We start from the raw sequence: 20,782 nt of genomic DNA, 5'->3' as shown, positions 1-20,782 counted from the left end.
GAATGCCGCGAATCGCGCTGGTGGGGATAGGCGGAGAGCGGAGAGGAGAGCAGACACAGACACCGGCTCTGCAGCGCCGACGGGCGACGAGCCACCGACAGTTCAGTCGTCGCTTGCACAATGGCGCGCACGCTCGGTCCCTCGTCTCTCTACTGCCGCCGTCGTTTCTGAGCGGAGGTACGGCCCAAAGCGTTGGACCGTCCGTAGCGCGGGATACAATCTCTGTCTCCTCCTCATCGTCATCTGCTCCGATATATTTGTTTGTGCACACACACACACACACGCGAGTATATCTAGCTATTTCTCTCTTTGTGCAAGCGACACGCTCTCTTTGTGCATCGATTTTCTCCGATCGCGGCGCGAGCGGAGTTCTTCGAGCAAAGTTTATCTGCAGGCATCCACGTATAGGCGTGTGCGGCCGCAGTGTTGCAAAAGAAGAGATCGGCGCAGGAGATAGCGAGGATCCAGCGCGCGAAAAAAAACCCATTTCGCCCGGAGGAAGCAGCCGCCGCCGGGGAAATTCGTCTTTTTTTCGAGCGGACGACGGTCGCTAACAACGTTCTTGGAGCGCCGAGCCTACCCCCGCTCAGGAACGCATTCGGCACGCATACTACACGCAGATATTCACGAGGTAAGCTGTCTTCCGAGTTCTCATATAAGCGTGTCGCAACTGTGTCGTGAGAGTCGGAGCGTCCAGAAGTGCTCTTCCGCCATCAAACTATATTAAAGTCTTTCTCGAACGAGGTAAATTGGCCAACGAGGCTCTTCGAGGTTAGCTCCGTTTTCAACACACGCGGCTGACGGCACGGCTCGCCGCTTTCCCAACCGCGCAGCGGATCAGGCTCCGCGCGCAAGTGGCAGTGCCGAGTACCGACTTATCGGCGATAAGTATCTCGCGCGCGAGTGTGTGCGTGACGCCTAAAAACAAATTGAACACCGCGTTGGTCGAATCGAGTTATTGATCCGGCCGAGTTCTGTGCAGCGGGCGACGTGTGCGTGCGGCGCTCGTCGTCGGGCCGAGCGAGTAGAGATATATATATATATATATATATAGAGAGAGAGAGAGAGAGAGAGAGGATTTAAGTATACTGGAAAAGCTCGAGGCTTCTTGAGAAATCGGCTGTGATAACGTGACGTTGGTGCAAAGTGCAGCGCGATAGTGCAGTAGACTCGCGCGCTCGTATCCCGTCTTTTCGCGTTTCCGCTTACGCTCGTCCCGGAAGCTGGCGTGCACCGCCTGTTTCGAATCGGCGAGTTGCCGATCTCCACGCGTGTTTATCAACCGCCGCTACGTATTGTTTGTCAACTGGGGCCCGCGAGTTTGCAAAACACGGCTCCGAGCCCGAAGAATCTCCGGTTTCCGCAACGGCACATAACGCGCAGCCTCGATGCGGAAACCGTTCTCTGTGCTCGGGGCCGCGGAGGAGGGAGGGCGCAACTTCCGGCTCGCTGCAGCGAATAAAGCCGCGTCACAGAAGCGCGCAATAATAATCGATGAGCCGAGAGCGGCTCGCGCGCGCAGGCCGCCTTTTAAAAGGCCTTCGCAGCTCCGAGCACACAAGTGGCTTTTTTCCGCTTCGCGAGAATCGCGAGGGGAGTCGGATGAGTTTTGCAATCGCGCTTATCTGAGTAGCTGATAGCGTCTGCCGTGCGACAAAGAGAGCGACATAATACGCGCGAGCATGCGAACGCCGCGCATGTATTTGCCAGTTTTATTTAGTAAAGCGTTGCGTCAGTGGCGCTGCTGGCAATGACGCCGCGTTTTCCTCCTTCGCGGCGGCGGACGATTCCGATTTCCGGCAATGAGGCGGTCCTCGATCAAAAATACGATCAGCATACCCACGCGCGAACGGCGGAGATCGCGGCGCGCCGCCGCCGCCGCCGCCGCCGCCTGCCGCGGAACTCCGCCATTTTGACCTTAACGAAGGATATCAGCTATCTCGGCGACTGTACAGCTCGAAGGCGATCGCGACGAGGCGTTTCGTCATGCTTGCGCTCTGCGTGCGCGTGTGTGTGAACGCCGGCCATCACGTTGTATATACCTATATAGCGTATCGTTCCGCTTGCCCAATTTCGTCATGTTCCTCGCTCGCGTGTTGCGCGTATGCTCGGCCTCTCCCAGTCGATACTGGATTCTGATTCTGGCCCGACGAATCGGGGATTCAAGGTTTGCGGCTTTCGAGTTGGCGCGGAGCGTGATTTTTCCGCCGCGCGAACGCACGGACGACTCGCCGCGGAGCCCGCATAGCCGTACTTACGGCCCTGAGCGCCGCGCGAGCTTTGCGCAAGGCAAGTGCGCTGCAGAGCGGCGGCGGCGGGGCGGCCGACGCGCTCGCAGAGTCGGAGGGGAATCACGCGATAAGGTCGCGAGCGGGGATTTCGTCTTCTGTCTCTCGCAGCTCGCTCCAACCCGGGGCTTTTTCTCTTCTCCATACACGTTAAGTGTAACGCATCGGTAATGTGACGTAGTCGCGAAAGCGTCATCTGTAAAAATAGTGATGACGAGAGCGAGGCGCGAAGGCTGAAACGGCAGGTCTCTCCCAGCACCTGCGCACGCTTCTTTCCTATTTTCGTTCGGCCCGTAATAGAATGCAGCGTGCACAGGCCGCAGCGAGGAGAGAACAATAAATGATCGTGCCAGACGCGAATGCTAAGTGCTCGACGCTCAAGTCACTCTCTCGTGTATAGTTGGCTAATAAATGATGAAGAATACATTCTTGAAAAAGATGCCACAGCCGACGCAATCGGCGGCGATTCAGAAAACCAGCATCGCATCCTCGCTCGTTAAGTGGGTAGTAGCGCATGCGGCGGCTTCGTTGCGAAAAGTCGCGGCGGCCCGGGCCGTGCGGGTGGGGAGGGAAAGGAGGGACGACGGTCAGAGTCGGTACGTCGTCTGCAGCTCGAGATCACCGGCCCTCGTTTCTCGCGTATACAGCCACTTGCACACCTTCCAGCGCGCGCACGGCGTATACCCCTGACCTTATAGCGAGTCTTCGCGGCGGCGGCGGCGGCGGCGGCGGCGGCGGCGGCGGCACGTTGCATAAGAGGCAGCGGCAACAGCGGACGATGTCGAAACGCGCGCGCATTTGCTTGTGAAATAAAGTGAATCACTATAGGCTCGCCGACCAGTGCAAGCGGATCTTAAGTAGTTTACCGTATTCCGTGCTGCGCTGATTATCGAAAATGTTCGTTAACGAGACTTCCTCCTGCATTTTTCCAGGACCTTTCGACGAAGCCAGGCAGCTCAGCTCTTCAGCGTGGTCCAGACCAAGAGATCTCTCTCCGTCCACGCACGTGCTGTAGCCTCTGTGCAGCTCCGCAAACTGCACCGAGAACGGAAGCGCAACAAGCCAAGCAGTTATAAGGATCATCTCCCAGCCCTCTTTTCTGCGATTGCCTCTTCATGTACGAGTACTCGCGACTTGTTACTTGTGCCGGTGCGGCAGTTGCTAGTGTGCGTACGGATAAGTTCAGTGAGGCCAGCTCGTGAGAGTGTTGACAGTGTGCGAGTGTGAGATAGAGTGCAGGAATAGTCAAGTCGATAGTTGGAGCAAGCCAGCGAGCTACGAGTGCATAGTTCAGTCCAATGGTCAACATGCGAGTGGCCACGCGGCACCAGCAGCCGATGCACCTGCAGGTGACCCGCACGAACAACGGCAAGTTCCTGGTCAGCCCGAATTCCAGCCCCGATCATCATCACCAGCACCAACAGCCCCACCACCACCGCCAGCACCACCAGCACCACCAGCACCACCAGCACCGGCACCACCATCACAGTCAGCCGGTCGCGGCGCAGCAGCCGCAAGGAGCCGAGGATGCGACGCCGGCCCAGCAGGTCAACGCCACCGCCGGCGAGTCGCACGGACCCACGATCCTGGGCGACAGGTTTCTCCTCGTGGCCCCGGCCGAGGGCAGCACGCTCTTCAGGTGCGTCGACGTGCACACCGGTCAGCAGCTCGTCGCCAAGGTGAGTCGTTGCTTCTCCTGCACGTGTCGCTTGATTTCGCATCTCCTCGATCACAAAGAAAGGTTCGAGCGCGGTCGAATTTTCCAGCGATGATGCGACGCGCGCTCGTGATTCATCCCGTGGCGCGCAAGGGCCGGTGCGCGCGGCGCATACGGGATGCGTCAGCAATCACCATCGTCGCGCGCACGGTGGCCTCTGGGCGCTCGTTAATTTTTCATTTATACCACTCTAACCTCAAAATCACAACTTTAAGCTGAATTTTCGGCTCTCGTGGTATAAAATATCGTATGTAACTTGTACATAAAGACTGGATTTTCAAAACTCCTTGTAAGGTGCTCGTGCTGTAAACTCTCGTTTTGAAATTGCAGACTTTCTGTACCCGTTGCATAATACACTATTTCGTTCCTCGTCGCGCGCGCGATCTCAAAGGTCAGCGCGTTTCCGGCCGCGATAAGCGCGATAATCAGAGGCGCGCAAATAACTCGCCGCCGCGGCTTATCGCGTCGTCGACCTGTCGCTTCTTCTCCGAGTCGCCGGCGAAGCTGGCTTTATGCGCGCCTTACACCTACAGCCCCGGGGCAAGCGCGAAATCCTTGCGCCATGCAAATTCTTTCGCCAGACGCAGCTGCTGGGCTTACGTTATGTAGCGCTCGAGTTGCGAAACTCTCTCGTCGTCGTCGTCCCTGAAGCGGCGGCGTTGGCCGAAAAGCGAGCCGAAAAGTCGAAACGTCTGCGCGGCGCCTTAATCGTGCCTCCTAGCGCAGTCCGCCTGACAGAAGCGGCGGAGAGATCGAGTTGTGCTCCGAGCCGGAAATCGCTCGCACGCGCTCGGCCGACTTCCTCCGGCGCTAACTATAGCAGCAGCAGCAGAGCAGCGGTACGGCGGAGAGGAAAAGGCGCGTCGAGGGAGATGTTTCTTTCGCGGCGGCGCTTCCGCCGTCTGTCGGCGCATATGTTGCGGCGGCTTGTCGTGCCGCTGCGCCGCGGAAAACGCGCGCGGCTCCCGAGTGCAAGCAGCACATATCGCCCGCCTTTCTAAAGGTCCGGGAGCGCAGCGGCGGCGCGTATACGCGGCAAGTATCCGGGTCGAGTCGGGGCGCGCCTCGCGATAATCGATGCGCGCTCGTTCTCATTGAGCGGCTAATTCGGCTGTTCGGTTGCCAAAACAAGAGCGGCCCCCGAAATAGCCGCGTCGAGCGTACAATAAGCCTCTATGAATAGCCACTCGGAGTTTTTATTAGAGGGCGTGACCGGCGCTACTTTTAACCGCGCACGAGTCCTTATCTTCGGATTATCGCCGCGATAGCGAGGAGCCCGAGTCGCTCCTACGCTGCGCGTCTATAAAGTTGAACAGACCGCGCTCTCTCGCGAGCTCGGCGTTCTATTTTCGCCGCCGCACCGGCTATATTCGCGCGTTTCCGACGATTGTCAGCCGCCTTGTTAGAATCGAAGAAGCGAAAAGGCTCCGGAAGAGAGCCTGTGAATCACCAAGGGCGTCAGGCTCTCCGTTTTCTCGCTTGCCTTGCAACTTCTCTCATTAGAATACACGCCGCAGCGTGCTTTCCAATCGGGGAAAGTGCTGCTGCACTCTCTACTCTCCGGTCTCTTCCTAGCAGTAGGTAAAAATGCGGCTTGTGCGTCAGGCGCTAGTGCGCGCAGCGATCTGTCATCGCGCCGCATCCAAAGCGTACGATAGAGCGGGTCGCGGAAAGAAGCCCGTTCTGCATTTATTTTCGTCCGAAGTTGCTTTCCGCGATACGCCGAGATCGGGATTTTGCAAGGTGCCGGGCTGCCTTCATATCGAATCGGAGCCGAGCGCGCGGCGGCCGTTGCGAAAGCCGCAGCTCTCCCGTGTGCGCCTGTGCGTTTCGACAGAGGCGCGCGAATTTTGAAATCATACAGAAATAGCTGAAATTCTTGTTCCCTGATTGCAGGCGCTGACGCTGGGAGACAGGGGCGCGGAGGCCCTGCTGCAGGCCCACCTGCGTCTGGAGGGCACGGGCGCCGTGAGCGCCGTCGCCGGGCTCGTCGACGCCGGCAAGAAGCGCTACCTTCTGCTGGAGGGCCACCACGGCGATCTGCACGCCTACGTGAGGGCGCGCAGGAGGCTGAGGGAGCCCGAGGCGAGGCGGCTCTTCAGACAGGCCGCCAGGGCCGTAGCCACGTGCCACGAGAACGGCGTCGTCCTCAGGGACCTCAAGCTCAGGAAGTTCGTCTTTGCCGACGAGGCGAGGTGAGTACGCCCTTTGCACGTGACAGCCCATCGTGAGCAGCCTCTCTGTCTCGGTTGGCCCGGTTGGCCAATAGTTCGCGTCGCGCTCGCATTCCGGCCGGAGAAAGAAAAGCGGCGTGAGAGGCTGCAGACGCCGACGCTGCAACCGCGCTATTCGCGATTCGAGGACCTTCCCGCTTTCCGAGTCTCCCTGACGAACCCTTCTCGGGAGATAGATAAAGATGCGGATAGACGGAGCGGGAGAAAGACAAAGATGTTGCAAGCTGCGCAGTGCGCAGGATAGCTGTACGCGAGAGCACACCTTTCGCGCTCGGGCGCGCAGAAAAGCATATTGGTTCATCGACTCGAGCGCGGGCGCTTTTGAAACGCTCGCCCGACTCCGCACAACCTCTCTCCCGCTCGCATAATTAGGAAACGTGTGGCCGGCAATCTTTCTCGCCTTTCGCCACATGCTCGCTTATGCTCGCTCCGCCGAAACGCCGCGAGTGCGTTTGAGCAATCGCTTCCATAGTCGGCCGTCCGCGTCGCCGCGAGGGAAGGGAATCAGCCGGAGTCCAGGAAGCAAACAGTTGTGGCGGGCGAGCTCAGAAAATTGCCGGATACCTGCCTACTTATCGCGTTTCCTCCTTCGCCGCTCTCGGCTATACTTAATCCCTCGAGGACCGACGAGCTTCTGTTTGGCCGCGATGGAGAGTCAGAGTTGCTGGAGTCTTGAAATCCTCCCGGAACAGCTCGCGAGTGGTTCGATGCCCTCGAGAGCCCAGCACGATACATACTCGGCGTTGCGAAAGAGCGAGGACAGCATAGCGATGGAATTTTTTCAATGGCTCTCTACCACTCGATCCAACCTTGATCGTTTAAAGTCCGAGCCGCTGCGCGGATTCGTGCGTAAAGAAAGTCCTTTCGCCGCGGCGCACGTTTCGAAACGTAAGCCGTCGCCCCGGCGCGGTTCAAGGAACCCGCGGCCCGTGCGGGTGAAAGTTTGCGAAGAAAGCAGCGCCAGAGGTCTTTCCCCACCGAGAGGCCATTGACACATCTGCGCCCGCCGGAGTCCGGGCTCTGCACTCTTTCCGATCCATAGGTATCCTATATAGGTACGCCAGCGTGTACCGTACCGCGACTCGCTCCTTTCTCTCGCGCGTAAGACGAAACGTCGGCCGCGGCGAAGCAGCGCGAAAACTCTGCGCAGTCGTATTTTTAGCGACGAGCTGCGCCGGTGCAGTGCGCTCGACGCGCGATATGTGCGACCCACACGCGCACTGGATACGCTTGACTCGCCTGGCTCAATGAAATATCGATTACGGCGCGGGCCCCCATTCCCTCGACCTATTGAAAGGCAAAGAATGAAAACTAAAAGCGTTCGGCCTGTTTCAGAACGAAGCTGCGGCTGGAGAGCCTGGAGGACGCCGTGCTGGTCGAGGAGGACGACGACAAGCTCTCGGACCGGCGGGGCTGCCCGGCCTACGTGGCGCCCGAGGTCCTCCGCTCCGGGCGCGCCTACTCCGGCAAGGCCGCCGACATCTGGTCCCTGGGCGTGCTGCTCTACACGATGCTGGTGGGCCGCTACCCGTTCAACGACGCTGAGCACGCCTCGCTCTTCGCCAAGATCTCGCGCGGCCAGTTCGCCGTCCCGGAGGCCCTCACCCCCCGGGCGCGCTGCCTCGTCAAGGCCCTGCTCAGGCGGGAGCCCTCCGAGCGACCCCTCGCCGAGGACGTGCTCAGGCACCCCTGGCTCAGCAAGCCCCTCAGGCAGCCCAGCTCCGGAACGAGCCTCGCCGGCTGCCACGCCAGCGCCAGGAGCCACTCCAGCCCCGCCGCCCCCGGCAGCGACCAGCTCGTGCCCGAGCTCCGCAACGTCAATTCGAGTAGTCATAACCGCGTGAGCCAAGACTGAGAGAGCGCGACCACGTGCGCGCCGTAGAGCCGGGCCGAGAATCCGACGGTTCCGTTGTGAGTGTGCGCGTGCGAATGCGAGTGCGACGAGAAGAGAGAGAGAGAGAGAGAGAGAGAGAGAGAGAGAGAGAGAGAGAGAGAGAGAGAGAAAAAGAGAGGTGGCCACGAGTAGTCGCCCTGATTCTGAATGCGCTTGAAAATTGCTGACGATCCTTTCGAGACTTTCAAAATCTATCCGAGTCTGCTTTATCTGGCTTTCCAACAGGTCTCCAGCTTTATTTCGAGAACGCGCCAGCGACAACGAAGATTCACGTGGTTAACTTCAATCTTTTTCTCATAACGCGAATATTTATTTGAATGGCCGTCAGAACATTAAGATAATTTAAGATTCTCTTGTAAATAGTATTAACTAACTTCGAAAACGTTCAAACAAATATTTTCCAACTGATCTTTCTCTCTCTATCTCGAGATATAGTCAATTAAAATTGCGAATAAAATTTGTCTCCGATTTTCACCACTCGTTTACAATTGTTAATCTTCGTTGTGGAGCAAATCGGGAGGTAAAGATGCATTTAGAGGCAGTTTTCGATATCGAGCATCCCCCCTCCCACCACGAAAATCACTTTCGACCAACAAAAAGCTATGTGTATTACCATCGAAACTTCTCAAAATGTTTTAACGATAGAAAAACAATTCGTCGAGAGCTTTTTTTCGTCCAACAAACGTGAAGCATTTAAAGGGCCACCGCGCGGGCTTTCGATTTTTGTAAAACTGTACACCAACAAAGCTGCAAGTGAGTTTATAAGAAAATTTCCGGCGTTCCATGAACTTTGTAAATTATAATTCGGTATCATAGTCGAGCGATCAAGTGTCGCTCGATGTCGATAAGCATATCTCTGCGTGATATATACAATTACTTCGGTATTCCTCATCGAAACTTGTAAAACTCGCCTTGTGCGATGATTGTTGCTTTTTGACGCTCTGCGTACTTACTCCCGAGAAAAAATACAAACAAATTTTTAATGAACGAATTTTAAAAAAGCATCAAAGAACCACTGATAACGTACATTTGCCAAAGCAATTTTGGCCATTTTTCAATAATAAATAGTTGTTTGTAATAATAAATAATATTTCTCTGTACTGCTGTGGAAATTTTCTTGTGAGTATTTTATTACAATGTGAATCACCAGCAGTGTGAGAATCATCTCTAACTATACTTACAAGAACTTTTCCACAGTAATGCGTTTCAATACGATGAATCTACAAAGAAGCAAGGACTTGAACAGAAGAAAAATCAAAATATTACGTATAGGATCGAACAGTCATTTCAAACACATTGGGCCTGAAAGCGACTTTGCAGATAAAAAAACAAATTTCAACGATTATTTCTAGTGGAGAATAATTCGATGCCTTAATCAGCGAATCAATCTTACACGATCCTAGGGTGCAGTTTTTCAGTTTCACTTAGTCATTTGGAATCGTAAGAGCCAACATACGAGTTTCCTTTCCTATCCTGTATATGTGTAAATGCGTACCCCGAAAATGATATGTGTATATAAGTATATACATCTGGTTCAACGATGCCACGTTGTGTACCTATATGTATAGGCGATGTACGGCTTGCGGCTTGTAAATTAGAATTTTTTAGTATCGCCGACAAATATGCAGCGTATTTGCTTAGTGTAATCATAAATAGTGCAACTGATTCTCTCAATACTTTTATTTGTCAACCAACATATTTTGTCTATCATATATCTCAAATATTAATTCTCCGGACAAAGTATAATTGAAAAGAGATAAAAGCAGCTTATATGTTAAGTTTCTAAAAAGCTAGAATTGTCCGCATCGGTGATTATATTATGTAAAACGAAAACGTAATTTTGAAAAGAAAATATATATAAATATATAACTTCAAAGAGCACGCATAAAAGGGTCCTATAGATTCAAGTCTTTTTGTGCGTTTAACCTGTTATAGGGTGCCAACACTGAAACGCGTAATTTTAATGTGAGATGTACATAAAATGACGATTACCTAAGTCCTATGTATGTATAAAATAAGTCAGGTTAATTAAAAAATGACTGTATATATAGAGAACAAAATAAAATGATGTTTGTGAATTAAAATATGATCTTATAATTTTCTATAAATAATACAATCCTTTTTCAAACCTTGAAATTTTACAAATTAAAACTCCTTCACAATAAAAATTGCTTGAATTTATATGAACAAAAAATCATATTTATAAATGCATCAGTTAAAGAAACTTGGTTTTAATATATATACACACACATATATCACGGAGCCCTCCCACTTCCTAATGTACATACGCATGCAAACATACATACATTACAACCGTTTACCCGTTTAAAAATAATTTTGGCGCCATCTATCAGTCGTTGCAGACACTAATAAAAACCATAACACCGGCCACTGCTGCAGTCCTGCAGACCGTCGGTCTTGACTCTGTGTCACTCTGTCACATGATGAAACATGCTTGTCTAAAGTTTATTATTTCAAGTAATTCACAATGAAGATACAACGTCATAAAAAGGTTCAAAAGAACCTTGGTTTTTTTATCAATAACTACAAATTTCGCCAACCTTACCAAATTTTGATAGATGGAACTTTTTCGTTTGCCGCTCTTGAGGTGTGTTACTAACCTATAAACTGTTTGATCTCTAGTTACTTATACCTATATATGTTTAATTCGACCAAATTTTTTATATTCCCAGAATAAATTCAACATTAATGAGCAATTTCCCAAGTACTTTCAAGCCGAGGTAAAATTGTTAACAACGCAATGTGTTATTTTGGAAACTGAAAAATTGGGGCCCAAACTGTATGGAGCCATGCTTATTGTTAAAAAGTTTGCTGTACACAAATGTGGCCATGAAAAACAACCTGTATCAGGATCCAAATGCTTACGTTCAATGGTTGGATCAAATAATCCATCTAGGTAAATTTTATTTGCAACTTTTTATATAGAAAATTAATTATATTTAATTATAATTATCAACCTATATGTTATAATTTAAAACACTATTTTCATAGGTATTTGGTTGCAACACAAGATAGACTTCTTCAAGATCAGTTAAGAAAAGTACCAGGAGCACCAATAATTTATCTGCATGGAAAAGCACCTACACTGGAACCTCCCTCACAAATAAGTCGTGAATTTGCTGAACAAATCCGCAATAATACCATAATGACAGATGTGCAGGAAGAAACAATCAAGACAATGATGAAGCAATCTGGCTTAGAAACAGAGAATTCGTTTAAACCCAAGAAAAAACGCAGCAAAGGAGGTCCTAATCCTTTAAGTTGTAAAAAAAGAAAAAAGAAAGATGATACTAATTCTAATACAAGTGGTAAAAAAGTTAATGAGACTGGTAAAGTACGAAAAAGAAAAAGAATTAAATTGCCAGCCCATGTAAAAGAAGTACTTAAAGCCAATGTATAGATTTTGCAGTTGTAGAAACATAGTGTACCTGTACACATATAATAAATTATTAATGTTATTATAAATTTATACATGAACATGTATGGAAAATTTTTTACTTTTTTATTATAATACATTTGTTCAATTAATAAGAATAAAGTATTTATTTAACTTTGACTTTTCGCGTTATGCAAATAGAAAGTGTTATTATTATTCTAATTTTTATTATCACCTTCTTAGACGAAACTTTATCTAGCAAACAAAAGAAACGCAACTAAACAGTAAAAAAGTTCACAAACTGTATAATAAAATAAACTAGACCTGTTTAAAACGAAATATTTTGTAAAATAATAAAAAATTGTTATAGAAGGGGAGATTTTTTAATGTACATTTTCCATCAAATTTCGGTATAAAAGTTCCATAGGCAAGACTTTACTTTCAACTAAAATGTTTCTTAAACCAACTTTATATATTTTTAAATAAATTTTTAGATAAAATAATAAATTCAACACCATTCATTCATTGATGATAATGTACGTTAAATAAAACTTATCTCCAGTCTTATATGCGACGAATACGCAGAAACTATTTTATACTTTAAAAAGTTATCGCAAAATGAAAAATCTCTATATCGTTATTGTTTATAACATTAAGAAAGCTTATGAAGGTTTCAAAAGAGCGTGGGCAGCCATCGCAACCATTTTCAATCGCCTTACTGATCGGTGATTCGGGTTCGCAGTTATAAAAGCAGCCACTTGATTTTGCAATGTCAACAATACCGTTAACATATGTTCACGCGTCACTGGATCGCTTGGGTCCAAACTAATTACAGCTTCTTCCAGCCATCTGCCAACAAAATATTTTATTTTTATTGAATTCGTTCTTACGTAAATAGGGATTTTAATTTCATAAACGTTAAGACCAACCTGTGTTTTAATTCAGTTCTGTGGCCCAAATTCGCAGATAGTTGCTGGACGAGCGACAACAAAACGGGTTGCTGCAGCACACACCTTGAGCCCTGACCTGGACCCATAGATGCTGAGAACACTCTAGCAGGATCTGTGTTATCGCAAACCAGCACCACCAGACCAAGATCGCTGGCGCTCAGTGCCTGTTGGAATGCCGCATTCAATTGTCCTCGCTGTAGTAGCGACATGACTCGTGCTTGTGCATCGGCCACCGTTGGACCAGGCAGACCAGGAGTTGTCGCTCTTGAGCTATGATTTCACAGATTTATATGCATATATATGTATTTATTTCAAATTCATTTATGGAAATATTTAACTTTCGAGATAATAATGTTTCGATTGCTCACCGTATACCGGAAATGTCTGACATATGTTGAGTAAAGTTTTCTCTCACTGAGTCGCGTACACTTCGAATAGTGTTCTCCTGCATCATTGACAAACCTCTAGAAAATTCGTTTTGCATCTCTTCGCGCACTGCATTAGCCAAAGCCTCGCTTTGTTGTTTATTTTGCCGCTGATATTGTTTATCCATGATGGAGTCAACGTTTTGAAGATCTACACGAAAGTTAAAAATTCTTGTTCATAAAAGTAGGAAAAATCTTTTTTCTAGAACATTATTTCTAGAAGATATAACTTACATTCTCGAGTACCGATAAGAAAAGCGTCCTGAACTTGCTTAAACATATTTTGACAAGCCTTCTCCATGCCGGGCATCAGAATGCCCGTAAAGGCTTCTCTAAAAGCGTGTTCCAGCGCTGGTCTTGCAGCATTCGCTGCTGCTACTGAAACTGCTTCTCGAACCTGTGGCCCACCCAGCATTTTCGTCATATTGTCTTTCACAATCCCATCGATTTGTGAAGCGTCTATCCTCAACTGTCTTTTCAACGGCTCTACAATATCCTGAACAACCATTGGTATAGTTTTCTCGATGTTTTCCTTCACAGCGACTTCAAGACTGTTAAGGAATTCGCGCTGTTGCGTTACTTGATTAGATAACGTCTGCTCGATGTTTGCATTTTGTTGCTGAGTAGCTTTCGCGAGCGCAGATTCCACTCGGTTCGTCAAAGGAGTTTCTTGACGAAGTCTTGTCACCTATATTAAAAGACAAATATTTTTATCTTTCGATGGTTCAACACGTTTGAGAGATTAATCGCTATAAAAATTATAGTAACTTTATTTTGAAGCATAAAATGAAAGTAGATATATTACCTCAATTCTAAGTTCACTGATTTCCTGTTGCTGATCCTGAATAAGCTCAAGAACGGAGTCAAGTTTGTTCGTGATTGCATAGATATCGTTAGTAAAGTTCCACTTGCTTTGTGTGTCCTCTGGTACTACTAGCACTGGCGAAGGTTCTTTTTTTATGTTTAGTTGGCCGTCAGCCACGTCTTCCTTTCCTTGCTCCTGCATCGCATGAATTGCATCTTTTATCAGGCCTACACAATAAATATGTAAATTAATTATACATTGAGATACCATTATTGCTTGACTGTAAAATGGCATTTCAAAATTTTTTGTTTCATTTTAGAGTTAACATTAGAAGACTTACACATAGGAATTTGCGACCAGTTTTCATTATTTGCGGTAGTCGGCTCTGGCTTAGCATCAGTTTCACTTTCTTCGGGTTCAGCAAGTGACAAGATTTCACAAACTTCTCTTGAAGGGCTGCTCCCACCGCTAGGTGGTGCTTGTTCTTCAAGTTTACTAGTGGCAAGCGGTTGATCTGCTGCATTAAGTGCTTGTACGGTTTGCGCTATAGAAGGACTAGCCGATTCAATATTTCCTAACTGTGGACTAGAAGATTTCGAATCCAATGCACTTTCTTTTTTGGCAGGTGAGCTGAAGGCATCGGGTGTCATTAAGTTCAATTGAGCCGTGTGATTGGTCAGTTCAACCGCTTCGGTTATGTTTGCGTCTTCTTCTCCGTTTTCCCCTGAAATAACTTTATCGTGTCACAGCCTACATTTGATATCAAAACAATGAGGTGTTTTAAATTACCTTCGTCATCATCATTCACTCCAACAATAATACTATTGTAACTGATTGCTCCAATATCAAGCGGATCTTCGGAATATACTAATGAATCATGCGTCAATGTATCCATCAGACAGTTTCCACTCATTTGCATGGGAGGCCTAAAAGCAATATGACACTCTTGCAGAGATTTTGGCTGAACAAGGTACATTCTTATTACAAGTTGATCTTCGTTTTCATCGTCGCATGGACATAAATCTTCCAACGATTCGCTAGTGGGCTTCAATCGCCTTTGACCTGCATCCACTATTGCAAAGCTCAAAATGGGATATGGCAACAGGAACTCGGACACCGTGGTTATACAAGCCACTGCCTCCTCGCTGTCTTTTGAAATACTTAGTATGTACAGTACTTTGTTATAGATATCCGAGAGCAGGAGATAACTGGCAGCAAGATCCAACCTGGCCTTTAACACTGGTGTCTTTTGCGTATTGGGCATAGGTGAAAATTTGATGGTTTGCAAACAAGTCCACAATTCACAAGACCAGACTTTAAGTTCTGAATTATTATCGCATCCTGTGACAGCAAACCTCCAGAACTGCGCACTATAAAGCGCAAGTCAATATTATATTTACGTTTTAATAATTTTTAACAAACGAAAAGGTATGGCTTTAGTTAATTTCAAGTAAATACATACTCAGGATGATAGTTTTTGTGATCATCTAAGAAAAAGAGGGAAGATATGGGTTTTCCATCATGAGGTCTCCACTGATGTAAACATCTAGGTGGCTGCTGTCCACATGTTGCCCCATGTAAGTAAACCTGGAAAAATTTGACTTCACCATCGGAGCTGGCTGTTGCAAGCGCAGTACCATCTGGGCTAAATGTTGCCTCAACGATAGTTCCAGAGTGTTGATAGATTTCCAGCATTACACTATTTTCTTTTATCTCTGGATCCGTGGCCTGCATGATTAAATAAATAAACATTTTAATTTTTTGCTCTTTCGAAAAGCGAACCATTGAATTGTTTTCTTGCCTTGATTGCAGTATTAAAAAGTCGAGATGCAGCTGCTATGGACCACAACTCCGCCTTTGAACCTCTAGTGAGTGCTAGTAATTTTGAAACTTCATCTCCATCTGTTGCCTCCTCTTCAGGAATATATGGGCACCATATAACTCTGTGACTCATAGGTGAAGGATCATCTGCATCAACTTGTAAAACTCGACTGCATATTAACTCGCTACTTGTAGCTTCAATAGAATAGACAAATAAACTTCCTGTATAGTCAACACATGCTAAAATAGGATTTGAAACATGTGCAAAAGCAAGATCCTGAATGAGGCCTCGCATGCCTCTGATGAGCGTTCTCTGTTCCAGTTCTTTATTTACAACCCGCACTACTCCATTGCCATTTCCAGCTAAAAGAATGAAGCTCACATTAATAAATTAGCAAAATTTACTTATCTTGTTCATTGATGAGAGACTTTTTGCTGCAAAAATGTACCTTTTATACCGTAGGCAAGATATTTTCCAGACATATGAACTGCCAACAGCTGACCAACATAGTACCTGTGTTCCCAAGTGAAGTCAACGATATTTTTTAATTTCACTTTTGAACTTCCATGGTTGTGACCGCCAGGCGATGGTATTACATCGACTTTAGTGCTCACAATTTCAACTGTTTGATGATCCTCTCGGCCAGTAAACTCCCTAAATTCAAAAAGGTACTTCATTAACTGTGTTCAATTTGCAGAAGCACCAAAAATTATTACGAAAATCCGAATGAAGTATTGTGTAAAGAAAGAACAAAGATGCACGCGATAAGCGACTGGATAGTTCAGTTGCCAAGTCGAACTTGTGACTAATTATGTGTGAAGAAAGAAAGCAAGTGAGGCCAGGGCGATCGCGAGAGAGTCTAATGAGTAAATATCTACACTCTGCGGGCGTGAACAGAGGGCGAGATAGCCCGAGGTAGCAGTCTCGAAGGTGAAAAGTTGAAAAACAATGCGAGTAAAAAATTCGTGGAAAAGCGCGTATGCACACAGGCAGCTAGGTAGGGAGATACTCACACTGTCTGGACGTACTGCTGCCGAAGATTATCTTCGCCGCTCTTGATCATGTTGTCGGTGCTTGTCTCAGAACCTGAAAGAACGTTATCGTGAATTCTCTTTGTTGGCAACTCAACTCCCAAGAGCTGCCCGATGATTTGAAAAGTTAACGAGCGGAGGTACGACATAACCTCTCCGCGACCGGTCCTGCACAGGAGGTGTACACATACACCTCGGTAGGGACTGGGCCCATCGCCACTTTGGCCTCCGATGCCAAAGAGCACAATTTAAAAGATATAGAACATTATTACCTCGTACATATATCGTATTTTACGGCCCGCGCACTCTGTGTCGAGTCTGGCTGCTGCAGCTGCCTGTCTGCGTCGTCGTCGTCGGCACTCGGCAGCGTCGGCGGCGGATCGTCCGTTACTCCCCTCTATATTTTTATTGCCTCCTGCCCCGGCTTCACTGCGATTTTGCTATCGCTTCTTCCTATCGCTGCATTATCGACGCCGTATTTCGGTGTATGTGCCTTATGTGCCTTCAAGTAATTTTTCTGTTTCAGAGCAACGAATGTCCAGCAGAGCGACAGAGGAGAGCACCAATATAAATAATGAGTTTGCAAACGTTTGAGAAAAAGGTAAAAGTCTGACGGTGTGCGTGCGTGTATGCGATATATATCCTATACATACAGCCGCTCTCCAGGGTAGAAGGTTTAAGGTTAGGTTGCGCCTGCCAAGTGTCACCGAAAGATGACGACGCGATCGAGCAACCGCGACAAGGTGAATAGACCAACCAGTTCTCGCGCGCTGATTGGGTTTCACCGCACAGGTGTATACATACATATATGCGTAAGTAATTTAGGATTGTTTTCAATTTTGCAGGGGTTTCAAATGTAACACCGGGATTAGATTTGCGTCGCAAAAAAATCAAATAATCAACTTTGAAAGCTTTTTATTATTAGATTTCGATAAAGTAAATTTACACTTTCTGACATTCAAGTTGAATCGCTAATCAGAAACAAACGTACGTTCGTAGCCGTCAAAAAAAGTACACAGTGAATTATATAACACTAGTATGTATGTATACATATATATATATATGCACTCACATAGTGTATATGTATATAATATAATATTACATTTATAGCTACATTTATTGTATTATATGTATATATCTCTACAGTAAATTTACAGTTTACGCTTCTTGATTAATTTACACTATAAACAGGGTTTTCATTGTATCAGTGTACATATACATGTCTAAACTTTAAAAAATGGCAGTAGTGCTCAATCAAATAAATGCAGATTCAAAGTAAATCATGGCAGTATTACATTTATAATTTCTTTATGCAAGTAAGATACATGTGCAATTAATACTTAATGTCTATTTTTAATAAACGCTTTGCTAAAGTATACTTTTTTTTTAAATTTCATGATAAACATTTGTTGAGCTAACATTTTAAAATATCATATGATAATATACATACATGAAACTAAACACGACGTTTATAGTATTATTAAGATAATATTATATTAATTAAAATTACAGACTTCTTGCATGCCTGCATTTTCCCTTATAACCCGCAACGAGATTCTAAAATCACTTGAGTTTCATATCTTCATTTTAACTATACTTATTATGACATGGTCCCGACAGGATACAATAATTTTGAGCTGTATTGTACGCTATTAGAATTCTTGAATTCTTTTTTTAACGTTTCATCCTTCGAGGTATAGAAGCTATAAGCTCGGACCTCGCCGTCTCCGCGCAACTAAAAAAGAAGATCAAACCAACGGTCCAGCTCAGTCGGCTCTGGAGCTCGGTAGTGGGAGAAACTCCCCCCACTCCCCCACCCTAGCCCAGCCATCACCGAGGGTATAAAAGGAGCGCAGAGCCGGTGGTCTGGCTCAGTCGGCTCTGGGGCTCGGCAGTGGGAAGAGCTCCCCACTCCCGAACCCCGCCAAGCCATCACCGAGGGTATATAAGGAGCCCTCGGCTGGCAGTCTGGCTCAGTCGGAACCGGGGCTCGGGACTGGAAGGAGCTCCCCACTCCCGAGCCCCGTCCCCCCCGACTCAGTCTGCGACTTCGCGAGGTTGCAGATACTCCCCCCCCCCTCCCCCTCTAGTATAATTCCATTTCATTTAATACCCCTTTCTTTTTTTACTTTTAGATTCTCGAGAATCAGTTCCCCAATTATTTTTCCCATGTTTTTTGTTTTGTTTTTTTTTTGTTTCAGGTGCGGCTCTCCCACGGATTTCTGCTACGTCGCGAAGTTGCCTTCACCCCTCCCCCTCTCCGAACCTGAGTAGATTCACCCATTTTCATTCATTTTCATTCATTTTCATTCATTTTCATTCATTTTCATTCATTTTCATTCATTTTCATTCATTTTCATTCATTTTCATTACATTTCATTTCATTTTTCATTTCCATTTTCACATCGGTGGTATGATAAACCAACATATTCCAAAATGCATCGTCAAGCTGCTCAGGCTTTCTGTGAGCCGGCGGTGGACTTTTCATTTTGGCAATGGGGTTCAGCCACCGGTGGGTTGTCACGCTTCGGCGTGGATCTAAGAATCCTGCATAGGAGTTGTTCCTCGCCGATTTGGAAGGTACACTAGTCAGTTCGTCAGATCGTCTGTCATCTTGACGATGCTTTAATTTGTTTTTTTTTTTTTTAATTTAGAGTCATTTTTCAATTTAGAGTCATTTTTCAATTTAGAGTCATTTTTTTATTGTTGGTATATTATCCCACTTTCCGATTCACCCATTTTCATTCATTTTCATTCATTTTCATTCATTTTCATTCATTTTCATTACATTTCATTTCATTTCATTTCATTTCATTTTTCATTTCATTTCATTTCCATTTTCACATCGGTGGTATGATAAACCAACACATTCCAAAATGCATCGTCAAGCTGCTCAGGCTTTCTGTGAGCCGGCGGTGGACTTTTCATTTTGGCAATGGGGTTCAGCCACCGGTGGGTTGTCACGCTTCGGCGTGGATCTAAGAATCCTGCATAGGAGTTGTTCCTCGCCGATTTGGAAGGTACACAAGTCAGTTCGTCGGATCGTCTGTCACCTTGACGATGCTTCACTTTGTTTTTTTTTTTAATTTAGCGTCATTTTTTAACTTAGAGTCATTTTTTATTGTTGGTTTATTATCCCACTTTCCCATTCTCCTGAATTAGACCCCCAATCATTTTTTCATTTTTAATGCACTTTTTTTTCTGTTTCAGGTGCGGCTCTTCCTGACCCGGCAGTCCAGCTCAGCCGGCTCTACAACGTCGCGAGGTAGCAGACGTCTTCCCCCCCCCCCCCCTCCCGCCCAGAACTTATTATTTACTTATTATATTCTATTTAATGCCTGCAGGCATAATAATATTATGTTCCCTAAATATAATCATTAATACTAACAATGTATATGTTTGTTTGTTTCAGTTTTCCCTACCATTATATTTTATTTAATGTCATTGCCCAATAAAAAAATGTTATGTTCCCCAAATAAATTCCTTAATACTGACAATGTTTATGTTTGTTTGTTTCAGTTTTTCCTACCATTTTTTTTTAATGCCATTGCCCAATTAAGTAATGTTATATTCCCCTAATAAAATCATTATTGCTGACATTGTATATTTTTATTTGTTTCAGTTTTCCTTTATATTATATGTTATTTACTGTTTGTATGCCTGATTGAATGTAATTTCTTTTTATTTATTTCATGTATTATAATATTATTTATCGGTATAATAGTGTACACTATTCTACGTTTGCATGTTTATTTTGATAATAATAAATTTTGTATGTAACCCATGTATTGTAAATATGTTTTTCATTAGGTATTTGAAGAATCTACCACCGCGGGAATGGGCGTCCTCGGGAAGAGGACGCCCATTAGGTAAAGTCTTGGAGAGGGCGTGTTATAAACTGTTCTCTGCTTGATTTTTTCCTAATGGTCGTCCCTAATCAGCGATAAATCGAACATAAAGATGACTATTTATCAGTCAATTTGCATCAGCGGAGTTGCATCAAAGGTTGCGCCTGCCAAGTGTCACCGAAAGATGACGACGCGATCGAGCAACCGCGACAAGGAGAATAGACCAACCAGTTCTCGCGCGCTGATTGGGTTTCACCGCACAGGTGTATACATACATATATGCGTAAGTAATTTAGGATTGTTTTCAATTTTGCAGGGGTTTCAAATGTAACACCGGGATTAGATTTGCGTCGCAAAAGAATCAAATAATC

The 20,782-nt window shown here is 46.2% G+C and overlaps 3 protein-coding genes across 5 annotated transcripts; 2 read left to right on the top strand and 1 right to left on the bottom strand.

The window, feature by feature from the left end:
• The first annotated feature begins 9 nt into the window (after nucleotides 1-9).
• Nucleotides 10-10,217, top strand: LOC100115993 (tribbles homolog 2). Of its 2 annotated transcripts, none has more exons than XM_031930971.2 (4): nucleotides 10-631; nucleotides 3,221-3,967; nucleotides 5,902-6,200; nucleotides 7,575-10,217. In XM_031930971.2, exons 2-4 carry the CDS (start codon nucleotides 3,587-3,589, stop codon nucleotides 8,092-8,094), a joined length of 1,200 nt encoding a protein of 399 aa, XP_031786831.1. In that variant the 5' UTR covers nucleotides 10-631; nucleotides 3,221-3,586; the 3' UTR covers nucleotides 8,095-10,217. The 2 variants fall into 2 exon arrangements, with proteins under 2 accessions (XP_031786831.1, XP_031786832.1); XM_031930972.2 differs by lacking the exon at nucleotides 10-631 and adding an exon at nucleotides 3,001-3,145.
• A 219-nt stretch (nucleotides 10,218-10,436) lies between these two features.
• On the top strand, nucleotides 10,437-11,728 carry LOC100116028 (rRNA-processing protein UTP23 homolog). Its single transcript, XM_001600541.6, has 3 exons — nucleotides 10,437-10,741; nucleotides 10,827-11,050; nucleotides 11,146-11,728. The coding sequence occupies exons 1-3, from the start codon at nucleotides 10,622-10,624 to the stop codon at nucleotides 11,552-11,554; spliced, it is 753 nt and encodes a 250-aa protein (XP_001600591.1). The 5' UTR covers nucleotides 10,437-10,621; the 3' UTR covers nucleotides 11,555-11,728.
• LOC100116066 (enhancer of mRNA-decapping protein 4) lies at nucleotides 11,636-18,107 on the bottom strand. Of its 2 annotated transcripts, none has more exons than XM_031930957.2 (12): nucleotides 16,836-17,171; nucleotides 16,546-16,618; nucleotides 15,981-16,186; nucleotides 15,512-15,894; nucleotides 15,173-15,438; nucleotides 14,500-15,080; nucleotides 14,051-14,434; nucleotides 13,711-13,937; nucleotides 13,140-13,593; nucleotides 12,849-13,056; nucleotides 12,460-12,750; nucleotides 11,636-12,379 (listed from the first exon to the last, which is right to left on the bottom strand). In XM_031930957.2, exons 2-12 carry the CDS (start codon nucleotides 16,593-16,595, stop codon nucleotides 12,193-12,195), a joined length of 3,237 nt encoding a protein of 1,078 aa, XP_031786817.1. In that variant the 5' UTR covers nucleotides 16,596-16,618; nucleotides 16,836-17,171; the 3' UTR covers nucleotides 11,636-12,192. The 2 variants fall into 2 exon arrangements, with proteins under 2 accessions (XP_031786817.1, XP_031786818.1); XM_031930958.2 differs by having other exon boundaries at nucleotides 11,645-12,379; nucleotides 16,843-18,107.
• Nucleotides 18,108-20,782: the final 2,675 nt, after the last annotated feature.

This window comes from Nasonia vitripennis, chromosome 5, assembly GCF_009193385.2.
Source record: "Nasonia vitripennis strain AsymCx chromosome 5, Nvit_psr_1.1, whole genome shotgun sequence".
Taxonomy (NCBI): domain Eukaryota; kingdom Metazoa; phylum Arthropoda; class Insecta; order Hymenoptera; family Pteromalidae; genus Nasonia; species Nasonia vitripennis.
The sequence above is the reverse complement of the archived record's forward strand: the minus strand, read 5'-3'. Positions and strand labels throughout refer to the sequence as shown.

Bases quoted from the DNA above. Each gene is read 5' to 3' on its own strand.
- LOC100115993 (XM_031930971.2), top strand. From the start codon at position 3,587: ATGGTCAACATGCGAGTGGCCACGCGGCACCAGCAGCCGATGCACCTG. The intron at 3,968-5,901 runs GTGAGTCGTTGC...CCCTGATTGCAG, and splicing joins GTCAGCAGCTCGTCGCCAAG to GCGCTGACGCTGGGAGACAG. The intron at 6,201-7,574 runs GTGAGTACGCCC...GGCCTGTTTCAG, and splicing joins GTCTTTGCCGACGAGGCGAG to AACGAAGCTGCGGCTGGAGA.
- LOC100116028 (XM_001600541.6), top strand. From the start codon at position 10,622: ATGAAGATACAACGTCATAAAAAGGTTCAAAAGAACCTTGGTTTTTTT. The intron at 10,742-10,826 runs GTGTGTTACTAA...TTATATTCCCAG, and splicing joins TTTCGTTTGCCGCTCTTGAG to AATAAATTCAACATTAATGA. The intron at 11,051-11,145 runs GTAAATTTTATT...CTATTTTCATAG, and splicing joins GGATCAAATAATCCATCTAG to GTATTTGGTTGCAACACAAG.
- LOC100116066 (XM_031930958.2), bottom strand. From the start codon at position 16,595: ATGATCAAGAGCGGCGAAGATAATCTTCGGCAGCAGTACGTCCAGACA. The intron at 14,435-14,499 runs GTAATTTAAAAC...AAGTTATTTCAG, and splicing joins AGTGAATGATGATGACGAAG to GGGAAAACGGAGAAGAAGAC. The intron at 13,594-13,710 runs GTAATATATCTA...CTTTTAATATAG, and splicing joins TCAGTGAACTTAGAATTGAG to GTGACAAGACTTCGTCAAGA.